The following is a 25,811-nucleotide window of genomic DNA, read 5'->3' on the forward strand; positions in this document are numbered from 1 at the left end:
CACTTGTGGGGCACTTATGGGGCACTTATGGGTCTGGGATGTCACTTATGGGGCACTTATGGGTCTGAGGTTGCACTTATGGGTCGCTATGGGGCACTTATGGGTCCGAGGTGGCACTTATGGGTCACTATGGGTCACTTATGGGTCCGGGATGCCACTTATGGGTCACTTATGGGTCCAGGGTGGCACTTATGGATCACTGTGTGGCACTTATGGGGCACCTATGGGTCTGGGATGGCACTTATGGGGCACTTATGGGTCCGAGGTGCCACTTATGGGGCACTTATGGGTCCGGGATGTCACTTATGGGTCGCTATGGGGCACTTAGGGGCCCAAGGTGGCACTTATGGGGCACTATGGGGCACTTATGGGTCTGGGGTGGCACTTATGGGGCACTTATGGGTCCAGGGTGCTACTTATGGGTCCGAGGTGGCACTTCTGGGTCACTTATGGGTCTGGGATGTCACTTATAGGGCATTTATGGGTCCAAGGTGTCACTTATGGGGCACTTATGGGTCCGAGGTGGCACTTATGGGTCGCTATGGGGCACTTATGGGTCCGGGGTGTCACTTATGGGTCACTGTGTGGCACTTATGGGTCACTTATGGGGCACTTGTGGGGCACTTATGGGTCACTTATGGGTCTGAGGTGTCACTTATCGGGCACTTATGGGTCCAGGGTGATTCTTATGGGTCCGAGGTGGTGCTTATGGGGCACTATGGGGCACTTATGGGTCTGGGATGTCACTTATGGGGCACTTATGGGTCCAGGGTGGTACTTATGGGTCGCTATGGGGCACTTAGGGGTCCGAGGTGGCACTTATGGGTCTGGGATGTCACTTATGGGTCTGAGGTGGCACTTATGGGTCACTATGGGGTACTTATGGGTCTGGGATGGCACTTATGGGGCACTTATGGGTCCAGGGTGGTACTTATGGGTCGCTATGGGGCACTTAGGGGTCCGAGGTGGCACTTATGGGGCACTATGGGGCACTTATGGGTCCGGGATGCCACTTATGGGGCACTGTGTGGTACTTATGGGGCACTTATGGGTCACTATGGGTCCTTATGGGTCCAGGATGTCGCTTATGGGGCACTTATGGGTCTGGGATGTCACTTATGGGGCACTTATGGGTCTGGGATGTCACTTATGGGTCACTGTGTGGCACTTATGGGGCACTTATGGGTCTGAGGTGTCACTTATGGGTCGCTATGGGGCACTTATGGGTCTGGGATGTCACTTATGGGGCACTTATGGGTCACTATGGGTCCTTATGGGTCCGAGGTGGCACTTATGGGTCACTTATGGGTCCGAGGTGTCACTTATGGGTCCTTATGGGTCAGAGGTGCCACTTATGGGTCACTTATGGGTCTGGGATGTCACTTATGGGGCACTTATGGGTCTGAGGTGGCACTTATGGGGCACTTATGGGTCACTTATGGGTCCGAGGTGGCACTTATGGGGCACTATGGGGCACTTATGGGTCACTGTGTGGCACTTATGGGTCACTTATGGGTCTGGGATGTCACTTATGGGGCACTGTGTGGCACTTATGGGGCACTTATGGGTCTGGGATGCCACTTATGGGGCACTTATGGGTCCGAGGTGGCACTTATGGGGCACTTATGGGGCACTTATGGGTCACTATGTGGCACTTATGGGTTGCTATGGGGCACTTGTGGGTCTGGGATTCCACTTATGGGTCACTTATGGGTCCAGGGTGTCACTTATGGGGCACTTATGGGTCACTTGTGGGTCCATTTGGCGCAGTTTCTGGCCACGCCGGCCGCCTGGTGCTTGGATTCCTGGGCTCCGTTCCGTGCGCCATCTTGCAGGGCCGCTTCCACCTCTATGAGGGCTACAGCCCGGCCCAGGTGGGTCCTCCAAGCTCTGCCCTCCCCCGCCTTTCCTTCCCTACGGGGTCCCTTGGAGGACTCCGTCTCTATGGTTCTTGGCCGTCTCTATGGTTGTTGTGCTCCTCTCTGGGGTTGGTTTGTGCGCTTGGAGGTCCAGGTCGTCTCTATGGTTCTCATTCATCTCTGTGGTTCTTGTTTGTCTCTATGGTTCTCGTTCGTCTCTATGGTTCTCGTTCATCTCTATGGTTCTCGTTCGTCTCTATGGTTCTAGTTCGTCTCTATGGTTCTCATTTGTCTCTATGGTTCTCGTTTGTCTCTATGGTTCTCGTTCATCTCTATGGTTCTCATTCATCTCTATGGTTCTCCTTCGTCTCCATGGTTCTTGTTCCTCTCTATGGTTCTTGTTCATCTCTATGGTTGTTTTTTGTGTTGGAGGTCCAGTTTGTCTCTATGGTTCTCGTTCGTCTCTGTGGTTCTCGTTCGTCTCTATGGTTCTTGGCCATCTCTATGGTTGCCGTGCTCCTCTCTGGGGTTGGTTTGTGCACTTGGAGGTCCAGGTCGTCTCTATGGTTCTTGTTCATCTCTATGGTTCTCCTTCGTCTCTATGGTTCTCATTCATCTCTATGGTTCTCGTTCATCTCTATGGTTCTTGGCCGTCTCTATGGTTGCTGTGCTCCTCTCTGGGGTTGCTTTGTGCGCTTGGAGGTCCAGGTCGTCTCTATGGTTCTTGTTCATCTCTATGGTTCTCGTTCATCTCTATGGTTCTCGTTCGTCTCTATGGTTCTCATTCATCTCTATGGTTCTCGTTCATCTCTATGGTTCTTGGCCGTCTCTATGGTTGCCGTGCTCCTCTCTGGGGTTGGTTTGTGCGCTTGGAGGTCCAGGTCGTCTCTATGGTTCTCGTTCATCTCTATGGTTCTAGTTCGTCTCTATGGCTCTCACTCATCTCTATGGTTCTCATTCATCTCTATGGTTCTCACTCATCTCTATGGTTCTCATTCATCTCTATGGTTCTTGTTCATCTCTATGGTTCTCGTTCGTCTCTATGGTTCTCATTCATCTCTATGGTTCTCATTTGTCTCTATGGTTCTCGTTTGGCTCTATGGTACTCATTCGTCTCTATGGTTCTCATTCATCTCTATGGGTCTTGTTCCTCTCTATGGTTCTTGTTCATCTCTATGGTTGTTTTTTGTGTTGGAGGTCCAGTTCGTCTCTATGGTTCTCATTCATCTCTATGGTTCTTGGCCGTCTCTATGGTTGCCGTGCTCCTCTCTGGGGTTGCTTTGTGCGCTTGGAGGTCCAGGTCGTCTCTATGGTTCTCATTCGTCTCTTTGGTTCTTGTTCGTCTCTATGGTTCTCATTCATCTCTGTGGTTCTCATTCATCTCTATGGTTCTCATTCATCTCTATGGTTCTAGTTCGTCTCTATGGTTCTCATTTGTCTCTATGGTTCTCGTTCATCTCTGTGGTTCTTGTTCATCTCTATCGTTCTCATTTGTCTCTATGGTTCTCGTTTTGTCTCTATGGTACTCATTCGTCTCTATGGTTCTCGTTCATCTCTATGGTTGTTTTTTTTTTTTGTGTTGGAGGTCCAGTTCATCTCTATGGTTCTCCTTCATCTCCATGGTTCTTGTTCATCTCTATGGTTGTTTTTTGTGTTGGAGGTCCAGTTCGTCTCTATGGTTCTCGTTCATCTCTATGGTTCTTGTTTGTCTCTATGGTTCTCTTTCATCTCTATGGCTCTCGTTCGTCTCTATGGTTGTTTTCTGTGTTGGAGATCTAGTTCGTCTCTATGATTCTTGTTCATCTCTACGGTTGTTTTGTATGCTTGGAGGTCCAGTTTGTCTCAGTGGTTCTTGTTCATCTCTATGGTTCTCATTCGTCTCTATTCATCTCTATTCGCTCTCTCCTCAGTCCTCCAACCCCTCTCTATGGTCATCCCTTCCCTCTCTATGGTTGTCGGTGGTCCTTATGGTTCTCCAGTCCCTCTCTCTTGTCCTCCAATCCCTCTCCACAGTCCTCCAGTCCCTCTCTATGGTTGTTGGTGCTTTCTATGGTCCTCCAGTTCCTCTCTCTGGTCCTCCAGTCCCTCTCTATGGTTGTTGGTGCTTCCCTATGGTCCTCCAGTCCCTCTGTATGGTCCTCCAATCCCTCTCTATGGTCCTCCCACCCCTCCCCACAGTCCTCCAATCCCCTCTCTGGTCCTCCAGTCCCTCTCTATGGTCTTCCCTTCCCTCTCCATGGTCCTCCTGTCCATCTCTATGGTTGTCTTTTCCCTCTCTATGGTTGTTGGTGCTCCCTATGGTCCTCCAATCCCTCTGTCAAGTCCTCCAGTCCCTCTCCATGGTCTTCCCTTCCCTCTCCATGGTCCTCCCACCCCTCCCCACAGTCCTCCAACCCCCTCTCTATGATTCTCCCATCCCTCTCTATGGCAGTCGGCGCTCTCTCCCCAGTCCTCCAACCCCTCTCTATGATCCCCAACCCCCCCCAGGTGGTGACCCCAATCCGTACCCTGCACCTTTTGGGGGTTCACACTTGAGTCTATGGTCCTCCAATCCCTCTCTATGGTCATCCCTCCCTTCTCTATGGTTGTTGGTGCTCCCTATGGTCCTCCAGTCCCTCTCCATGGTCTTCCCTTCCCTCTCCATTGTCCTCCAGTCCCTCTCCATGATCCTTCAGTCCCACTCTCAGGTCCTCCAGTCCCTCTCTATGGTTGTTGGTGCTCTCTCTGGTCCTCCAGTTCCTCTCTCTGGTCCTCCAGTCCCTCTCTATGGTTGTTGGCGCTTCCCTATGGTCCTCCAGTCCTTCTCTATGGCCCTCCAGTCCCACTCTCAGGTCCTCCAGTCCCTCTCCATGGTCCTCCAGTCCCTCTCTATGGTTGTTGATGCTCCCTATGGTCCTCCAGCCCCCTCTCTTGTCCTCCAGTCCCTCTCCATGGTCCTTCAGTCCCACTCTCAGGTCCTCCAGTCCCTCTCTATGGTCTTCCCTTCCCTCTCCATGGTCCTCCTGTCCATCTCTATGGTTGTCTTTTCCCTCTCTATGGTTGTTGGTGCTCCTATGGTCCTCCAATCCCTCTGTCAAGTTCTCCAGTCCCTCTCTATGGTCCTCCAGTCCCTCTCCATGGTCTTCCCTTCCTTCTCCATGGTCCTCCAGTCCCTCTCCATGATCCTTCAGTCCCACTCTCAGGTCCTCCAGTCCCTCTCTATGGTTGTTGGTGCTTCCCTGTGGTCCTCCAGTCCCTCTCTATGGTCCTCCAGTCCCCTCTCTATGGTCTTCCCTTCCCTCTCCATAGTCCTCCAGTCCCTCTGTTTGGTCCTCCAATCCCTCCCCACAGTCCTCCAATCCCCCTCTCTGGTCCTCCAATCCCTCTCTATGGCAGTCGGCGCTCTCTCCCAGGTCCTCCAACCCCTCTCTATGATCCCAACCCCCCCAGGTCGTGACCCCAATCCGTACCCTGCACCTTTTGGGGGTTCACACTTGAGTCTATGGTCCTCCAGTCCCTCTCTATGGTCTTCCCTTCCCTCTCCATAGTCCTCCAGTCCCTCTCTATGGTCCTCCAGTCCCTCTCTATGGTTGTTGGCACTTCCCTATGGTCCTCCAGTCCCTCTGTATGGTCCTCCAATCCCTCTCTATGGTCCTCCCACCCCTCCCCACAGTTCTCCAATCCCCTCTCTGGTCCTCCTGTCCATCTCTATGGTTGTCTTTTCCCTGTCTATGGTTGTTGGTGCTCCCTATGGTCCTCCAATCCCTCTGTCAAGTCCTCCAATCCCTCTCTATGGTCCTCCAGTCCCTCTCCACGGTCTTCCCTTCCCTCTCCATGGTCCTCCAACCCCTCTCTATGATTCTCCCATCCCTCTCTATGGCAGTCGGGCGCTCTCTCCCCAGTCCTCCAACCCCTCTCTATGATCCCAACCCCCCCCAGGTCATGACCCCAATCCATACCCTACAGCTTTTGGGGGTTCACTCTTTAGTCTATGGTCCTCCAGTCCCTCTCTATGATTGTCGCTTCCATCTCTATGGTTGCTGGAGCTCCCTATGGTCCTCCAATCCCTCTCTACGGTCCTCCAGTCCCTCTCCACGGTCTTCCCTTCCCTCTCCATGGTCCTCCAACCCCTCTCTATGATTCTCCCACCCCTCTCTGGTCCTCCAATCCCTCTCTATGGTCCTCCCACCCCTCCCCACAGTCCTCCAATCCCCCTCTCTGGTCCTCCAGTCCCTCTCTATGACAGTCGGCGCTCTCTCCCCAGTCCTCCAACCCCTCTCTATAATCCCAACCCCCCCCAGGTGGTGACCCCGATCCATACCCTGCACCTTTTGGGGGTTCACACTTGAGTCTATGGTCCTCCAATCCCTCTCTATGGTCATCCCTCCCTTCTCTATGGTTGTTGGTGCTCCCTATGGTACTCCAGTCCCTCTCCATGGTCTTCCCTTCCCTCTCCATAGTCCTCCAGTCCCTCTCCATGATCCTTCAATCCCACTCTCAGGTCCTCCAGTCCCTCTCTATGGTTGTTGGTGCTCTCTCTGGTCCTCCAGTTCCTCTCTCTGGTCCTCCAGTCCCTCTCTATGGTTGTTGGCGCTTCCCTATGGTCCTCCAGTCCTTCTCTATGGTCCTCAAGTCCCACTCTCAGGTCCTCCAGTCTCTCTCCATGGTCCTCCAGTCCCTCTCTATGGTTGTTGATGCTCCCTATGGTCCTCCAGTCCCCCTCTCTTGTCCTCCCACCCCTCCCCACAGTCCTCCAATCCCCCTCTCTGGTCCTCCAATCAATCTCTATGGCAGTCGGCGCTCTCTCCCAGGTCCTCCAACCCCTCTCTATGATCCCAACCCCCCCAGGTGGTGACCCCAATCCGTACCCTGCACCTTTTGGGGGTTCACACTTGAGTCTATGGTCCTCCAATCCCTCTCTATGGTCATCCCTCCCTTCTCTATGGTTGTTGGTGCTCCCTATGGTCCTCCAGTCCCTCTCCATGGTCTTCCCTTCCCTCTCCATGGTCCTCCAGTCCCTCTCCATGATCCTTCAATCCCACTCTCAGGTCCTCCAGTCCCTCTCTATGGTTGTTGGCGCTTCCCTATGGTCCTCCAGTCCTTCTCTATGGTCCTCCAGTCCCACTCTCAGGTCCTCCAGTCCCTCTCCATCGTCTTCCAGTCCCTCTCCATGGTCCTCCAGTCCCTCTGTATGGTCCTCCAATCCCTTTCTATGGTTGTCCAGTCCCTTTCTATGGTCTTTCCTTCCCTCTCCATGGTCCTCCTGTCTAACTCTATAGTCTTCCAGTCCCTCTCTATGGTTGTTGGTGCTCCCTATGGTCTTTCCTTCTCTCCGTATGGTTCTCAAGTCCCTCTCTATGATTCTCCCACCCCTCTCTATTGTCATCCCTCCCCTCTCTATGGTTGTTGGTGCTCCCTATGGTCCTCCAGTCCGTCTCTATGGTCTTCCCTTTCCTCTGTCTGGTCCTCCCCGTCCCTCTCTATGGCCCTCCAGTCCCTCTCCATCGTCCTCCAATCCCTCTCTATGGTCTTCCAGTCCCTCTCTATGGTCATCCCTCCCCTTCCTATGGTTGTTGGCACACCCTATGGTCCTCCAGTCCCTCTCTATGATTCTCCCACCCCTCTCTGGTCCTCCAATCCCTCTCTATGGTCCTCCCACCCCTCCCCACAGTCCTCCAATCCCTCTCTATGGCAGTCGGCGCTCTCTCCCCAGTCCTCCAACCCCTCTCTATGATCCCAACCCCCCCAGGTCGTGACCCCAATCCGTACCCTGCACCTTTTGGGGGTTCACACCTTGGTTTTTGACCAACGCCGCCGGAGGTTTGGATCCAAACCTGCAACCCGGGCAGCTGATGGTCATCAAGGATCACATCGACTTCCCAGGGATGGCGGGAAGGAACCCCCTGGTGGGACCCAACGACGAGAGGTCAGGGAGGGGGTCGTTAACGGGGGTTAATTAGTGGGGTTGGGGGTCATTAGGGGGGTTGGGGGGGTCGTTAGTGGGGTAATTAGTGGGGTTGAGGGGGTCATTAGTGGGGCTGAGGGATAATTAGTGGGGTCATTAGGGGGGTTGGGGGCTCATTAATGGGGTCATTAGTGGGATTTGGGGGTAATTAGTGGGGTTTTGGGGTCATTAGTGGGGTTGGGAGGTCATTAATGGGGTTCATTGGCACGGATTGGGGTCATTAATGGGGTTGGGAGCTCATTAATGGGGTTGGGAGCTCATTAATGGGGCCATTAGTGGAGTTAGGGGGGTCATTAGTGGGGCTGAGGGGTAATGAGTGGGGGATGGGGGCTCATTAAGGGGGTCATTAGTGGGATTTGGGGGTAATTAGTGGGGTTTTGGGGTAATTAGTGGGGTTGGGGGGTCATTAATGGGGTTCATTGGCAGGGATTGGGGTCATTAATGGGGTTGGGGGGTCATTAGTGGGGTAATTAGTGGGGTTGAGGGGGTCATTAGTGGGGCTGAGGGGTAATTAGTGGGGTTGGGGGCTCATTAGTGGGGTTTGTGGGGTCTGTTTTTGAGGTTTGGGGGCAGTTAATGGGGTATTTAGTGGGGTTGAGGGTTAATTAATGGGGTCATTAGTGGGATTTAGGGGTAATTAGTGGGGTTTTGGGGTCATTAGTGGGGTTGGGGGCTCATTAGTGGGGTTTTGGGGTCTGTTAATGGGGTTCATTGGCAGGGATTGGGGTCATTAATGGGGTTGGGGGGTCATTAGTGGGGCTGAGGGGTAATGAGTGGGGTTGGGGGCTCATTAATGGGGTCATTAGTGGGATTTGGGGGTAATTAGTGGGGTGGTAGGGGTAATTAGTGGGGTTGAGGGGGTCATTAGTGGGGCTGAGGGGTAATTAGTGGGGTTGGGGGTTCATTAGTGGGGTAATTAGTGGGGTTGGGGGTCATTAGTGGGGTTTTGGGGTAATTAGTGGGGTTGGGGGGTAATTAATGGGCATGTAGGGGTAATTAGTGGGGTTGGGGGCTCATTAATGGGGTTGGGGGCTCATTAGTGGGGTCATTAAAGGAGTTAGGGGGGTCATTAGTGGGGCTGGAGGGTAATTAGTGGGGTCGTAGGGGTCATTAGTGGGGTTGAGGGGTCATTAGTGGGGCTGGGAGGTAATTAATGGGGTTACGGGGGTAATGAGTGGGGTTGGGGGCTCATTAATGGGGTCATTAATGGGGTTGGGAGCTCATTAATGGGGCCATTAGTGGAGATAGGGGGGTCATTAGTGGGGCTGAGGGGTAATGAGTGGGGATGGGGGCTCATTAATGGGGTCATTAGTGGGATTTGGGGGTAATTAGTGGGGTTTTGGGGTCATTAGTGGGGTTGGGGGGTCATTAGGGGGGTTTTGGGGTCATTAGTGGGGTTGGGGGGTCATTAATGGGGTTCATTGGCAGGGATTGGGGTCATTAATGGGGTTGGGGGGTCATTAGTGGGGCTGAGGGGTAATGAGTGGGGTTGGGGGCTCATTAATGGGGTCATTAGTGGGATTTGGGGGTAATTAGTGGGGTGGTAGGGGTAATTAGTGGGGTTGAGGGGGTCATTAGTGGGGCTGAGGGGTAATTAGTGGGGTTGGGGGTTCATTAATGGGGTCATTAGTGGAGTTAGGGGGGTCATTAGTGGGGCTGGAGGGTAATTAGTGGGGATGGGGGCTCATTAATGGGGTCATTAGTGGGATTTGGGGGTAATTAGTGGGGTTTTGGGGTCATTAGTGGGGTTGTGGGGTCATTAATGGGGTTCAGGGGCAGGGATTGGGGTCATTAATGGGGTTGGGGCTCATTAATGGGGTTGGGGGGTCGTTAGTGGGGTCATTAGTGGGGCTGAGGGGTCATTAGTGGGGCTGGGAGGTAATTAATGGGGTTTGGGGGGTAATTAGTGGGGTTAGGGAGTCATTAATGGGGTCATTAGTGGAATTAGGGGGGTCATTAGTGGGGTGTTAGGGGTAATTAGTGGGGTTGGGGGCTCATTAATGGGGTTGGGGGCTCATTAGTGGGGCCATTAGTGGAGTTAGGGGGGTCATTAGTGGGGCTGGAGGGTAATTAGTGGGGTTGGTGGTAATTAGTGGGGTCATTAGGGGGCAATGAGTGGGGATGGGGGCTCATTAATGGGGTCATTAGTGGGGTTTGGGGGTAATTAGTGGGGTTTTGGGGTCTGTCATTGGGATTTGGGGTCGGTTATTGGGGTCATTAGTGGGGTTGGGGGGTAATTAGTGGGGTGGTAGGGGTAATTAGTGGGGTGGTAGGGGTAATTAGTGGGGCTGGAGGGTAATTAGTGGGGTTGGGGGCTCATTAATGGGGCTGGGGGTCATTAATGGGGTCATTAGTGGGGTTGTGGGGTCTGTTGTTGGGGTTTGGGGGCAGTTAATGGGGTAATTAGTGGGGTTGGGAGGTAATTAATGGGGTTAGGGGGTAATTAGTGGGGTTGGGGGGTAATTAGTGGGGTCATTAGTGGGATTTGGGGGTAATTAGTGGGGTTTGGGGGTCATTAGTGGGGTTGTGGGGTCATTAATGGGGTTCAGGGGCAGGGATTGGGGTCATTAATGGGGTTGGGGGCTCATTAATGGGGTTGGGGGGTCGTTAGTGGGGTAATTAGTGGGGTTGAGGGGTCATTAGTGGGGCTGGGAGGTAATTAGTGGGGTTTGGGGGGTAATTAGTGGGGTTGGGGGTCATTAATGGGGTCATTAGTGGAATTAGGGGGGTCATTAGTGGGGTGGTAGGGGTAATTAGTGGGGTTGGGGGCTCATTAATGGGGTTGGGGGCTCATTAATGGGGCCATTAGTGGAGTTAGGGGGGTAATTAGTGGGGCTGGAGGGTAATTAGTGGGGTTGGGGGGTAATTAGTGGGTTTAGGGGGCTCATTAGTGGGGATGGGGGCTCATTAATGGGGTCATTAGTGGGGTTTGGGGGTAATTAGTGGGGTTTTGGGGTCAGTCATTGGGATTTGGGGTCATTTATTGGGGTCATTAGTGGGGTTGGGGGGTAATTAGTGGGGTGGTAGGGGTAATTAGTGGGGTTGGTGGGTAATTAGTGGGGCTGGAGGGTAATTAGTGGGGTTGGGGGCTCATTAATGGGGTTGGGGGGTCATTAATGGGGTCATTAGTGGGGTTGTGGGGTCTGTTGTTGGGGTTTGGTTGCAGTTAATGGGGTAATTAGTGGGGTTGGGAGGTAATTAATGGGGTTAGGGGGTAATGAGTGGGGATGGGGGCTCATTAATGGGGTCATTAGTGGGGTTTGGGGGTAATTAGTGGGGTTTTGGGGTCATTAGTGGGGTTGTGGGGTCATTAATGGGGTTCAGGGGCAGGGATTGGGGTCATTAATGGGGTTGGGGGCTCATTAATGGGGTTGGGGGGTCGTTAGTGGGGTAATTAGTGGGGTTGAGGGGTCATTAGTGGGGCTGGGAGGTAATTAATGGGGTTTGGGGGGTAATTAGTGGGGTTGGGGAGTCATTAATGGGGTCATTAGTGGAATTAGGGGGGTCATTAGTGGGGTGGTAGGGGTAATTAGTGGGGTTGGGGGCTCATTAATGGGGTTGGGGGCTCATTAATGGGGCCATTAGTGGAGTTAGGGGGGTAATTAGTGGGGCTGGAGGGTAATTAGTGGGGTTGGGGGGTAATTAGTGGGTTTAGGGGGCTCATTAGTGGGGATGGGGGCTCATTAATGGGGTCATTAGTGGGGTTTGGGGGTAATTAGTGGGGTTTTGGGGTCAGTCATTGGGATTTGGGGTCATTAATGGGGTCATTAGTGGGGTTTGGGGGTAATTAGTGGGGTTTTGGGGTCAGTCATTGGGATTTGGGGTCATTTATTGGGGTCATTAGTGGGGTTGGGGGGTAATTAGTGGGGTGGTAGGGGTAATTAGTGGGGTTGGTGGGTAATTAGTGGGGCTGGAGGGTAATTAGTGGGGTTGGGGGCTCATTAATGGGGTTGGGGGGTCATTAATGGGGTCATTAGTGGGGTTGTGGGGTCTGTTGTTGGGGTTTGGTTGCAGTTAATGGGGTAATTAGTGGGGTTGGGAGGTAATTAATGGGGTTAGGGGGTAATGAGTGGGGATGGGGGCTCATTAATGGGGTCATTAGTGGGGTTTGGGGGTAATTAGTGGGGTTTTGGGGTCATTAGTGGGGTTGTGGGGTCATTAATGGGGTTCAGGGGCAGGGATTGGGGTCATTAATGGGGTTGGGGCCTCATTAATGGGGTTGGGGGGTCATTAGTGGGGTAATTAGTGGGGTTGAGGGGTCATTAGTGGGGCTGGGAGGTAATTAATGGGGTTTGGGGGGTAATTAGTGGGGTTGGCGGTCATTAATGGGGTCATTAGGGGAGTCCCTATGGGGTCAATGGGGTCCCTATGGGGTCAACTGTGTCCCTATGGGGTCAATGGGGTCAGTGATGTCCCTATGGGGTCAATGGGGTCCCTATGGGGTCAATGGGGTCCCTATGGGGTCAATGGGGTCCCTATGGGGTCAACGATGCCCCTATGGGGTCAACGATGTCCCTATGGGGTCAATGGGGTCCCTATGGGGTCAACGATGTCCCTATGGGGTCAATGGGGTTAATGGGGTCCCTATGGGGTCAATGGGGTCATTGGGGTCCCTATGGGGTCAACGATGTCCCTATAGAGTCAGTGAAGTCCCTATGGGGTCAATGGGGTCATTGGGGTCCCTATGGGGTCAATGGGGTCAATGGGGTCCCTATAGGGTCACTGGGGTCATTGGGGTCCCTATGGGGTCAATGGGGTCAACGATGTCCCTATGGGGTCAATGGGGTTTCTATGGGGTCAACGATGCCCCAGTGGGGTCAATAATGTCCCTATGGGGTCAGTGGGGTCAGCGATGTCCCTATGGGGTCAATGGGGTCCCTATGGGGTCAGTGATGCCCCAATAGGGTCAATGGTGTCCCTATGGGGTCAGTGGGGGTCCCTATGGGATCAATGGGGTCAACGATGTCCCTATGGGGTCAATGGGGTCCCTATGGGGCAATGGGGTCCCTAGGGGGACAATGGGGTCAACGATGTCCCTATGGGGTCACTGGTGTCCCTATGGGGTCAATAATGTCCCTATGGGGTCAATGGTGTCCCTATGGGGTCAATGGGGTCAATAATGTCCCTATGGGGTCAGCGATGTCCCTATGGCGTCACTGGTGTCCCTATGGGGTCAATGATGTCCCTATGGGGTCAATGGGGTCAGCGATGTCCCTATGGGGTCAATGGTGTCCCTATGGGGTCAGTGGGGTCCCTATGGGGTCAATGGGGTCATTGGGGTCCCTATGGGGTCAACGATGTCCCTATGGGGTCAATGGGGTCAATAATGTCCCTATGGGGCCAATGGGGTCAATAATGTCCCTATGGGATCAATGGAGTCAATGGGGTCCCTATGGGGTCAACGATGTCCCTATGGGGTCAATGGGGTCAATGGGGTCCCTATGGGGTCACTGGTGTCCCTATGGGGTCAATAATGTCCCTATGGGGTCAGTGGTGTCCCTATGGGGTCAATGGTGTCCCTATGGGGTCAATGGGGTCAATAATGTCCCTATGGAGTCAATGAAGTCCCTATGGGGTCAGTGGGGTCCCTATGGGGTCAGTGATGCCCCAATGGAGTCAATGATGTCCCAATGGGGTCAACAATGTCCCTATGGGGTCATTGGGGTCAACGATGTCCCTATGGGGTCAGTGGGGTCAACGATGTTCCTATGGGGTCAATGGGGTTTCTATGGGGTCAACGATGCCCCAGTGGGGTCAATAATGTCCCTATGGGGTCAGTGGGGTCAGCGATGTCCCTATGGGGTCAATGGGGTCCCTATGGGGTCAGTGATGCCCCAATAGGGTCAATGGTGTCCCTATGGGGTCAGTGGGGTCCCTATGGGATCAATGGGGTCAACGATGTCCCTATGGGGTCAATGGGGTCCCTATGGGGTCAATGGGATCCCTATGGGGTCAGTGGGGTCAGCGATGTCCCTATGGGGTCAGTGGGGTCCCTATGGGGTCAATGGGGTCAATAATGTCCCTATGGGGTCAATGATGTCCCAATGGGTTCAATGGGGTCAACGATGTCCCTATGGGGTCAATGGGGTCCCTATGGGGTCAATGGGGTGAACGATGTCCCTATGGGGTCAGTGGGGTCCCTATGGGGTCAATGGGGTCAACGATGTCCCTATGGGGTCAATGGGGTCAGTGATGTTCATATGGGGTCAGTCGTGTCCCAATGGGGTCAATGGGGTCAATGGGGTCCCTATGGGGTCACTGGTGTCCGTATGGGGTCAATGGGGTCCCTATGGGGTCAATGGGGTCAATAATGTCCCTATGGGGTCAACGATGCCCCAATAGGGTCAATAATGTCCCTATGGGGTCAGTGGGGTCCCAATGGGGTCAATGGGGTCAACGTTGTCCCTCCCCCTCCCCCTCCATCCCCACTGTTTTCCAGGTTCGGGCCCCGTTTTCCCCCCATGGTGGATCTTTACGACCCCGAATTGAGGAGGTTGACTTTGGCTTTGTGCCCCCCGGAATTGAGGGCGAGGGAGGGGGTCTACGTGGGGGTCGGGGGGGCCGAGCTACGAAACGGCGGCCGAGTGTCGGATGTTGAAGAGGTTGGGGGCCGACGCCGTGGGTGAGTTGGGGGGCTGAAAAAGGGGGGTGAAGGGGGGAGATGTGGGGTTAAAAGGGGGGGAAATGGACAGAAATGGGGGGAAATGGACCCGAAATGGGGAGAAATGGACCCAAAATGGAGGAAATTGGAGCCAAAATGGGGGGGAAGTGGTAAAAAATGAGAAGAAATGGACCCAAAATAGAGGAAATTGGAGCCAAAATGGGGAGAAATTGGACGAAAATGGGGAGAAATTGGACCCAAAATGGGGAGAAATGGACCCAAAATGGGGGGAAATGGACAGAAATGGGGAGAAATGGACAGAAATGGGGAGAAATGGGTCCGAAATGGGGGGACATGGACAGAAATGGGGAGAAATGGGAGGGAAATGGGGAGAAATGGTCAAAAATGGGGGGAAATGGACAGAAATGGGGGGAAATGGGTCCGAAATGGGCAGAAATGGGAGGGAAATGGGGAGAAATGGGGGGAAATGGTCAGAAATGGGGAAATTGGACCTGAAATGGGGAGAAATGGGTCCAAAATGGGGGGAAATTGGACCAAAAATGGGGAGAAGTGGTCAAAAATGGGGGGATAAAGGGGGAGATGTGGGGCTAAAATGGGGAGAAATGGGCCCAAAGTGGGGGGAAATGGGAGCGAAATGGGGAGAAATGGACAGAAATGGGGAGAAATGGACAGAAATGGGGAGAAATGGACCCAAAATGGAGGAAATTGGACCCGAAATGGGGAGAAATGGACAAAAATGGGGAGAAGTGGTCAAAAATGGGGGGATGAAGGGGGGAGATGTGGGGCTAAAATGGGGAGAAATGGGCCCAAAGTGGGGAGAAATGGGTTCGAAATGGGGGGAAATGGGAGTGAAATGGGGGGAAATGGGCCCAAAATGGGGAGAAATGGGTCCGAAATGGGGGGAAATGGGCCCAAAGTGGGGAGAAATGGGAGTAAAATGGGGAGAAATGGACAAAAATGGGGAGAAATTGGACCTGAAATGGGGAGAGATGGGCCCAAAATGGGGACAAATGGGTCCGAAATGGGGAGAAATGGTCAAAAATAGGAGGAAATTGACCCAAAATGGGGAGAAATTGGACCAAAAAAGGGGAGAAATGGTCAAAAATGGGGAGAAATTGGACCTGAAATGGGGAGAAATGGTCAAAAATGGGGAGAAATTGGACCTGAAATGGGGAGAAATGGGCCCAAAATGGGGAGAAGTGATAAAAAATGGGGGGATAAAGGGGGAGATGTGGGGCTAAAATGGGGAGAAATGGGCCCAAAGTGGGGAGAAATGGGTCCGAAATGGGGGGAAATGGACAGAAATGGGGAGAAATGGACAGAAATGGGGAGAAATGGACCCAAAATAGAGGAAATTGGACCCAAAATGGGGAAAAATGGACAAAAATGGAGAAAATTGGCCCCAAAATGGGGAGAAATGGTCAAAAATGGGGAGAAATGGACCCAAAATGGGGAGAAGTTGGACCAAAAATGGGGGGAAATGGTCAAAAATGGAGGAAATTGGACCCAAAATGGAAAGAAATGGTCAAAAAATGGGGAGAAGTGGGCCCAAAATGGGGAGAAATGGGAGCAAAATGGGGAAAAGGGGGCCCAAAAGGGGGAGAAATGGTCAAAAATGGGGAGAAATTGGACCTGAAATGGGGAGAAATGGACCAAAATGGGGAGAAATGGACCCAAAATGGGCAGAAATGGACCCAAAATTGGGAGGAATAAACCCAAAATGGAGGAAATTGGACCCAAAATGGGGAGAAATGGTCAAAAATGGGGAGAAATGGACCTGAAATGGGGAGAAGGGGTCCCAAAATGGAGAAATTGGACCCAAAATGGGGGGAAGTGGTAAAAAATGAGGAGAAATGGACCCAAAATAGAGGAAATTGGACCCAAAATGGGGAAAAATGGACAAAAATGGAGAAAATTGGCCCCAAAATGGGGAGAAATGGTCAAAAATGGGGAGAAAGGGGCAAAAAATGGGGAGAAGTGATAAAAAATGGGGGGATAAAGGGGGAGATGTGGGGCTAAAATGGGGGGAAATGGGTCCAAAGTGGGGAGAAATGATGAAAAATGGGGAGAAATTGTGGAAAATGGGGAGAAGGGGCCCCAAAATGGGGGGAAATGGTCAAAAATGGGGAGAAAATGGATAAAAATGGGGAAAAATTGGACCAAAAATGGGGAGAAATTGGACCAAAAATGGGGAGAAATGGACAAAAATGGGGGGAAATGGACCTGAAATGGGGAGCAGTGGTGAAAAATGGGGAGAAATGGACCCAAAATGGGGAGAAATTGGACAAAAATGGGGAGAAATGGACCCAAAATGGAGGAAATTGGAGACAAAATGGAGAAATGGAGCCAAAATTGGGGGAGAAATGAGAGCAAAAATGGGGAGAAATGGACAAAAATGGGGAGAAATGGGAGCGAAATGGGGAGAAATGGACAGAAATGGGGGGATGAAGGGGGGAGATGTGGGGCTAAAATGGGGGGAAATGGGCCCAAAGTGGGGAGAAATGGACCCAAAATGGGGGGAAATGGGAGTGAAATGGGGGGAAATGGGCCCAAAATGGGGGGAAATGGGTCCGAAATGGGGGGAAATGGGCCCAAAGTGGGGAGAAATGGGAGTAAAATGGGGAGAAATGGACAAAAATGGGGAGAAATTGGACCTGAAATGGGGAGAAATGGTCAAAAATGGGGAGAAATTGGACCTGAAATGGGGAGAAATGGACCCAAAATGGGATGAAATAGGGCCTGAAGTGGGGATAAATGATCTAAAATGGGGAGAAATGGACCCAAAATGGGGAGAAATTGACACGAAATGGGGAGAAAATGTATAGAAATGGGGAAAAATGGACAAAAATGGGGAGAAATGGACCCAAAATGGAGAAAATTGAACCCAAAATGGGGAGAAATGGTCAAAAATGGGGAGGAATGGACTTGAAATGGGGAGAAGTGGTCAAAAATGGGGGGATGAAGGGGGGAGATGTGGGGTTAAAATGGGGGGAAATGGGCCCAAAGTGGGGAGAAATGGGAGCGAAATGGGGGGAAATGGGGGGAAATGGACAGAAATGGGGAGAAATGGGAGTGAAATGGGGTGAAATGGGCCCAAAATGGGGGGAAATGGACAGAAATGGGGGGAAATGGACAGAAATGGGGAGAAATGGACCCAAAATGGGGGGAAATGGACAGAAATGGGGGGAAATGGACCCAAAATGGGGAGAAATGGACCCAAAATGGGGAGAAATTGGACAAAAATGGGGAGAAATGGACCTGAAATGGGGGGAAATGGTCAAAAATGGGGAGAAAATGGATAAAAATGGGGAGAAATTGGACCCAAAATGGAGGAAATTGGACCCGAAATGGGGAGAAATGGACAAAAATGGGGAGAAATGGACCTGAAATGGGGAGGAATGGATCCGAAATGGGGAGAAATGGACAGAAATGGGGAGAAATGGACCCAAAATGGGGAGAAATTGGACCCAAAATGGGGAGAAATGGACCCAAAATGGGGGGAAATTGGACCCAAAATGGGGAGAAATTGGACCCAAAATGGGGAGAAATGGACCCGAAATGGGGAGAAATGGGCAAAAATGGGGAGAATTGGACCCAGAATGGGGTGAAATGGGCCCAAAATGGGGGGAAATGGACAGAAATGGGGAGAAATGGGAGGGAAATGGGGGGAAATGGACAGAAATGGGGAGAAATGGGTCCAAAATGGGGGGAAATGGACAGAAATGGGGGGAAATTGGACCAAAAATGGGGAGAAATTGACCCAAAATGGAGGAAATTGGAGCCAAAATGGGGAGGTGTTGCCAGAAAATGGGGAGAAATGTTCAAAAATGGGGAGAAAATGGATAAAAATGGGGAAAAATGGACAAAAATGGGGAAAAATGGACCCAAAATAGAGGAAATTGGACCCGAAATGGGGAGAAGTGGTCAAAAATGGGGAGGAATGGACCTGAAATGGGAAGAAATGGACCCAAAATGGGGAGAAGTGGTAAGAAATGAGGAGAAATGGACCCAAAATAGAGGAAATTGGACCCAAAATGGGGAGAAATTGGACCCAAAATGGGGAGAAATGGACAAAAATGGGGAGAAGGGGGCCCAGAATGGGGAGAAATTGAGCCAAAGTGGGGTGAAATGGAATCGAAATGGGGAGAAATTGGACAAAAATGGGGAGAAATGGACAAAAATGGGGAGAAATGGACAAAAAATGGAGGAAATTGGAGCCAAAATGGAGAAATGGACCCAAAATTGGGGGAGAAATGAGAGCAAAAATGGGGAGAAATGGACAAAAATGGGGAGAAATGGATCCGAAATGGGGAGAAATTGGACTCAATATGGGGAGAAATGGACCCGGAATGGGGAGAAATGGGCAAAAAATGGGGAGAAATGGACCCAAAATTGGGAGGAATGGACCTGAAATGGGGAGAAATGGTCAAAAATGGGGAGAAATGGACCCAAAATAGAGGAAATTGGACCCAAAATGGGGAGAAATGGTCAAAAATGGGGAGAAATTGGTCAAAAATGGAGAAAATTGGCCCCAAAATGGGGAGAAATGGAACAAAAATGGGGAGAAATGGACGAAAAAGGGGAGAAATGGACAAAAATGGGGAGAAATGGACAAAAATGGGGAGAAATGGACAAAAATGGGGAGAAATGGACCCAAAATAGTCAAAAATGGGGAGAAGTGGTCAAAAATGGATAAAATTGGCCCCAAAATGGGGAGAAATGTTTAAAAATGGGGAGAAAGGGACCCAAAATGGGGAGAAATGGACCCAAAATGGAGGAAATTGGACCCGAAATGGGGAGAAATGGACCCAAAAATCAGAGAAAATTGGGCGAAAATGGAGATATGGAGAAATTTGGGGGCTAATTTGTGATATTTGGGGGAAAATTGGGGGAAATTTGGGGAAAATTGGGACATTTGGGGGGAAATTTGGGGAAAAATGGGAGAAAATTTGGGGGAAATTTGGGATTTTTGGGAGAAATTTGGGGAAATTTGGGGAAATGTCCATAGCATGTCCTTCATGTGTCCTTAGCGTGTCCTTAGTGTCCTTAAAATGTCCTCAACATGTCCTTAGCATGTCCTTAACATGTCCTTAGCATGTCCTTAACATGTCCTTAGCATTTCCTTAGCATGTCCTTGCTGTGGCTTTACTGTATCCTTAGCATGTCCTTAGCGTGTCCTTAGCATGTCCTTTGTGTCCTTAGCATGTCCTTTACATGTCCTTAACACATCCTTAACATGTCCTTAACATGTCCTTAGTGTCCTTAACATGTCCTTAACATGTCCTTAACACATCCTTAACATGTGCTTAGCATGTCCTTAACATGTCCTTAACATGTTCTTAGCATGTCCTTAGCATGTCCTTAACATGTCCTTAGTGTCCTTAACATGTCCTTAACATGTCCTTAACATGTCCTTAACATGTCCTTACTTAGTTCTTAGTATGTCCTTAACATGTCCTTTGTGTCCTTACTGTATCCTTAGCATGTCCTTAGCGTGTCCTTAGTGCCCTTAACATGTCCTTATCACGTCCCTAACATGTCCTTAGCGTGTCCTTACTGTTTCCTTAGCATGTCCTTAGCATGTCCTTAACACGTCCTTAACATGTCCTTAGCATGTCCTTAGCATTTCCTTAGCGTGTCCTTAGCATGTCCTTTCTGTTTCCTTACTGTGTCCTTACTGTGTCCTTAACATGCCCTTAGTGTGTCCTTAGCATGTCCTTACTGTTTCCTTACTGTGTCCTTAACATGTCCTTAACATGTCCTTAGCATGTCCTTAGCATGTCCTTTGTGTCCTTAATATATCTTTAGCATGTCCTTAACATGTCCTTAGTGTCCTTAACATGTCCTTAACATGTCCTTAACATGTCCTTAACATGTCCTTACTTAGTCCTTAGTATGTCCTTAACATGTCCTTTGTGTCCTTACTGTATCCTTAACATGTCCTTAGCGTGTCCTTAGTGCCCTTAACATGTCCTTAACATGTCCTTAGCATGTCCTTAGCATGTGCTTAGTGTCCTTAGTATGTCCTTAACATGTCCTTAGCGTGTCCTTAGTGTCCTTAACATGTCCTTAGTGTGTCCTTAGTATTTCCTTTGTGTCCTTACTGTGTCCTTAGTGTCCTCAACATGTCCTTAACACGTCCTTAGCATGTCCTTAGTGCCCTTAGCATGTCCTTAACATGTCCTTAACATGTCCTTAGCATGTCCTTAGCATGTGCTTAGTGTCCTTAACATGTCCTCAGCGTGTCCTTACTGTGTCCTTACTGTATCCTTAGCATGTCCTTAGTGCCCTTAACATGTCCTTAGTGTCCTTAACACGTCCTTAGCATGTCCTTTGTGTCCTCAACATGTCCTTAACATGTCCTTAACATGTCCTTAGCATGTCCTTAATATGTCCTTAGTGTCCTTAACATGTCCTTAGCATGTCCTTACTGTGTCCTTAGCATGTCCTTAACATGTCCTTAACACATCCTTAACATGTCCTTAACATGTCCTTAGCATGTTCTTAGTGCCCTTAACATGTCCTTAATATGTCCTTAACACATCCTTAACATGTCCTTAACATGTCCTTAACATGTCCTTAGCGTGTCCTTAGCATGTCCCTTGTGTCCTTAACATGTCCTTTGTGTCCTTACTGTATCCTTAACATGTCCTTAGCGTGTCCTTAGTGCCCTTAACATGTCCTTATCACGTCCCTAACATGTCCTTAGCGTGTCCTTACTGTTTCCTTACTGTGTCCTTAACATGTCCTTAGCATGTCCTTAACACATTCTTAACATGTCCTTAACATGTCCTTAGCATGTTCTTAACACGTCCTTAGCATGTCCTTAGTGCCCTTAGCATGTCCTTAGCATGTCCTTAACACGTCCTTAACATGTCCTTAGCATGTCCTTAACATGTCCTTAGCATGTCCTTAGCATGTCCTTATTGTCCTTACCATGTCCTTAACACGTCCTTAGCATGTCCTTAGTGCCCTTAGCATGTCCTTAGCATGTCCTTAACACGTCCTTAACACGTCCTTAACATGTCCTTAGCATGTCCCCCTTTCCCCCCAGGCATGAGCACAGTAGCCGAGGCTGTGGCGGCTCGCCATTGCGGTTTGAGGCTGCTGGGCCTTTCCCTCATCACCAACGCGGCTCCCGGCACCACGGAGGACGGATCCGGCGACACGGATGAAGGCCCCAAAGGACACCAGGAAGTCCTGGAAGCAGCTCAAGCCGGAGCCCGGCACCTCCGTGCCCTCCTGAAAGCTTTAGCGCCGCGTTTGGCTGCGGAACACGCTTAGAACACGCTTAGCGCACGCTAAGGACACGCCAAGGGCGGGAGAGGAAGCGGCCTGGGATCGGCATTGGAAGCACTGTGGGAGAGGGCAGGGATTCGTGGCGTGTTCTTGGCGTGTTCTTGGCGTGTTCTTAGCGTGTTCTTGGCGTGTTCTTAGCGTGGGTTGGCGGTGTGTCGGCCCTGCGGTGGAATAGCACTGTGCCCGTGTCTCTGCTGTGTTCATCACGTGTTCGTCCCGTGTCCATGCCGTGTTGATCCCATGTCCATCCTGTGTCCATCCCATGTTGAACCCATGTCCATCCCATGTAGATCCCGTGTCCATCCTGTGTCCATCCTGTGTAGATCCCATGACCATGCCATGTAGATCCCATGTCAATCCCATGTTGACCCTGTGTCCATCCCATGTAGATCCCATGTCAATCCCATGTTGACCCTGTGTCCATCCCATGTAGATCCCATGTCCATCCCATGTTGACCCTGTGTCCATCCCATGTTGATCCCGTGTTCATGCCATGTAGATCCCGTGTCCATCCTGTGTCCATCCCATGTTGATCCCATGTACACCCCATGTCCATCCCATGTAGATCCCATGTCCATCCCATGCAGATCCTGTGTTGATCCCGTGTTCATGCCATGTTGATCCCATGTCCATCCTGTGTCCATCCCATGTTGATCCCAAGTCCATCCCATGTTGATCCTGTGTCCATCCCATGTAGATCCTCTGTCCATCCCATGTCCATCCCATGTTGATCCTGTGTTCATCCCATGTAGATCCCCTGTCCATCCCATGTCCATCCCGTGTTGATCCTGTGTCCACCCATGTAGATCCCGTGTCCATCCTGTGTCCATCCCATGTTGATCCCAAGTCCACCCCATGTTGACCCCATGTCCATCCCATGTTGATCCCATGTCCATCCCATGTTGACCCTTTGTCCATCCCATGTAGATCCCCTGTCCATCCCGTGTCCATCCCGTGTAGATCCCATGTCCATCCTGTGTTGATCCCATGTTCATCCCGTGTTCATCCCATGTCCATCCCATGTTAAACCTATGTTCATCTCATGTTGATCTGCTGCTGTCCTCATTTCTGTCCCATGCTCATCCCATGTTGATCCCATGTTAATCCCATGTAGATCCCATGTTAGATTTATTGCTGGCCTCATCTCCATCCCGTGTCCATCCCATGTTAAACCCATGTTCATCCCGTGTTGATCTCGTGTTGACTCGCTGCTGTACTCATCTCTGTCCCATATTCATCCCATGTTGATCCCATGTTGATCCCATGTTCATCCCGTGTCCATCCCATGTTGATTCACTGCAGTACTCATCTCCATCCCATGTTAATCCCATGTTAATCCCATGTTAATCCCATGTTAGTCCATGTTCGATTCATCTCCATCCCATGTTAACCCCATGTTAATCCCATGTTAATCCACGTTCGATTCATCTCCATCCCATGTTCATCCCGTGTCCATCCCGTGTTGTCTGCCTGGCGGTCACGTGACCACCCCATGTCCAACCCATGTTAGCTGCCTGCTGGTCACGTGACCATCCCATGTTCATGGCATGTTACTCACATGTGCCACATTGACACGACAGCACTTCATCCCATGTTCATCCCGTGTTCAGCCCGTGTTCAGCCCGCCTGAATTCCGCCTCAAGCCCACGTAGATCCCATGTCAGTCCCATGCAGATCCCATGTTCTTCCCATGTTGATCCCGTGTTGAGTCACCACTGTGCCTGTCTCCATCCCATGTTAATCCCATGTTGATTCACCATTGTGCCTGTCTTCATCCCATGTCAATTCCATGTCGATCCCATGTTGATCCCATGTTAATCCCATGTAGATCCCATGTTGATTCACCATTGTGCCTGTCCCCATCCCATGTCAATCCCATGTTCTTCCCATGTTAATTCCATGTTGATCCACAACCATGCCTGTCTCCATTCCATGTCAATCCCATGTTAATCCCATGTAGATCCCATGTTGAGCCACCATTGTGCCTGTCCCCATCCCATGTCAATCCCATGTTCTTCCCATGTTAATTCCATGTTGATCCACAACCATGCCTGTCTCCATCCTCTGTTAATCCCATGTCAATCCCATGTTAATCCCATGTTAATCCCGAGTTGATTCACCGTTGTGCCTGTCTCCATCCCATGTTAATCCCATGTTAATCCCATGTTGATCCCATGTTGATCCCATGTTAATCCCATGTTGAGTCACCACTGTGCCTGTCTCCATCCCATCCCATGTCAATCCCATGTTAATCCCATGTTGATCCCATGTTGATCCCATGTTGGTCCACAACCATGCCTGTCTCCATCCCATGTCAATCCCATGTTAATCCCATGTTGAGCCACCATTGTGCCTGTCTCCATCCCATGTCAATCCCATGTCGATCCCATGTTCTTCCTATGTTGATCCACAACCATGCCTGTCCCCATTCCATGTCAATCCCATGTCGATCCCATGTCGATCCCATGTTAATCCCATGTAGATCCCATGTTGAGCCACCGTTGTGCCTGTCTCCATCCCATGTCAATCCCATGTTCTTCCCATGTTGATCCCATGTTGATCCACAACCATGCCTGTCTCCATTCCATGTTGATCCCATGTTAATCCCATGTTAACCCTATGTTGAGTCACCGTTGTGCCTGTCTCCATCCCATGTCAATCCCATGTTCTTCCCATGTTGATCCACTGCCATGCCTGTCTCCATCCCCTGTTAATCCCATGTTAATCCCATGTTGATCCCATGTTGATCCACAACCATGCCTGTCTCCATTCCATGTCGATCCCATGTTGATCCCATGTTGATCCCATGTTGATCCACAACCATGCCTGTCCCCATTCCATGTCAATCCCATGTTAATCCCATGTAGATCCCATGTTAATCCCATGTTTTTCCCAAGTTAATCCCATGTTGAGTCACCATTGTGCCTGTCTCCATCCCATGTAAATCCCATGTTCTTCCCATGTTAATCCCATGTTAATCCCAAATTGATTCACTGTTGTGCCTGTCCCCATCCCATGTCAATCCCATGTTGGCTGCCTGGCGATCACGTGACCTTCCCATGTTCATCCCATGTTCTCAGCATGTCATCTCACGGACATGTCAGTTCCGTGTCAACACTTAATCGCGTGTTGTTCACGTGTCCATCCCATGTTCATCCCATGTCTACCCCACATCAATTCCATCTCAATCCCATGTAGAACCCATGGCGATCCCATGTTGGTCCCATGTAAATCCCATGTTAATCCCATATTGATCCCATGTTGGTCCCATCTTGATCCCATGACCATTCCATGTTATTCCCATGGAGATCCCATGTCGACCCCATGATAATCCCATATTGATCCCGTGTCGATTCCATGTTGGTCCCATGCTGATCCCATGACCATTCCATGTTAATCCCATGTGGATCCCATGGCGATCCTATGTTAATCCCATGTTAATCCCATGTCCATTCCATGTTGATCTCATGTAAATCCACTGTTGACCCCATTGTAATCCCATGTCCATTCCATGTCGATCCCATGTCAATCCCATGTCGATCCCATGTCAATCCCATGCTGACCCCATCTCACTGCCATGTAAATCCCATGTTAATTCCATGTCCATTCCATGTCAATCCCATGTTGATCCCATGTAAATCCCATGTTTATCTCATGTAAATCCCATGTCCATTCCATGTCGATCCCATGTTGATCCCATGTAAATCCCATGTTGATTCAATGTCGATCCCATGTTGATCCCATGTCGATCCCATGTCAATCTCATGTCAATCCCATGTAAATCCCATGTTGATCCCATGTCAATCCCATGTCACTCACATGTAAATCCCATGTAAATCTCATGTCCATTCCATGCCAATCCCATGTCAATCCCATGTCAATCCCATGTTGATCCAATGTAAATCCCATGTGGATTCAATATCGATCCCATGTTGATCTCATATCAATCCCATGTCAATCCCATGTTGATCTCATATCAATCCCATGTAAATCCCATGTTGATCTCATATCAATCCCATGTAAATCCCATGTAAATCCCATGGCGATCCCATGTCGATTCAATATCGATCCCGTGTCGATCCCATGT

At 50.6% G+C, this 25,811-nt stretch overlaps 2 protein-coding genes across 3 annotated transcripts; both read left to right on the plus strand.

Annotated features, from left to right (window-relative positions):
* Positions 1 to 6: 6 nt before the first annotated feature.
* Positions 7 to 22,379, plus strand: LOC125686261 (purine nucleoside phosphorylase-like). The gene is given in 6 exon segments (XM_048930060.1): positions 7 to 1,874; positions 7,588 to 7,638; positions 7,640 to 7,764; positions 14,243 to 14,357; positions 14,359 to 14,425; positions 21,480 to 22,379. Coding segments are annotated over 6 exon segments (1,035 nt in total). The 5' UTR covers positions 7 to 1,427; the 3' UTR covers positions 21,710 to 22,379.
* On the plus strand, positions 1,881 to 4,338 carry LOC125686260 (uncharacterized). Of its 2 annotated transcripts, none has more exons than XM_048930058.1 (2): positions 1,881 to 2,007; positions 2,408 to 4,338. In XM_048930058.1, exons 1-2 carry the CDS (start codon positions 1,964 to 1,966, stop codon positions 3,636 to 3,638), a joined length of 1,275 nt encoding a protein of 424 aa, XP_048786015.1. In that variant the 5' UTR covers positions 1,881 to 1,963; the 3' UTR covers positions 3,639 to 4,338. The 2 variants fall into 2 exon arrangements, with proteins under 2 accessions (XP_048786015.1, XP_048786016.1); XM_048930059.1 differs by having other exon boundaries at positions 2,562 to 4,338.
* Positions 22,380 to 25,811: the final 3,432 nt, after the last annotated feature.

The sequence above is a fragment of the Lagopus muta genome, chromosome 33 (assembly GCF_023343835.1).
Source record: "Lagopus muta isolate bLagMut1 chromosome 33, bLagMut1 primary, whole genome shotgun sequence".
Lineage (NCBI taxonomy): Eukaryota > Metazoa > Chordata > Aves > Galliformes > Phasianidae > Lagopus > Lagopus muta.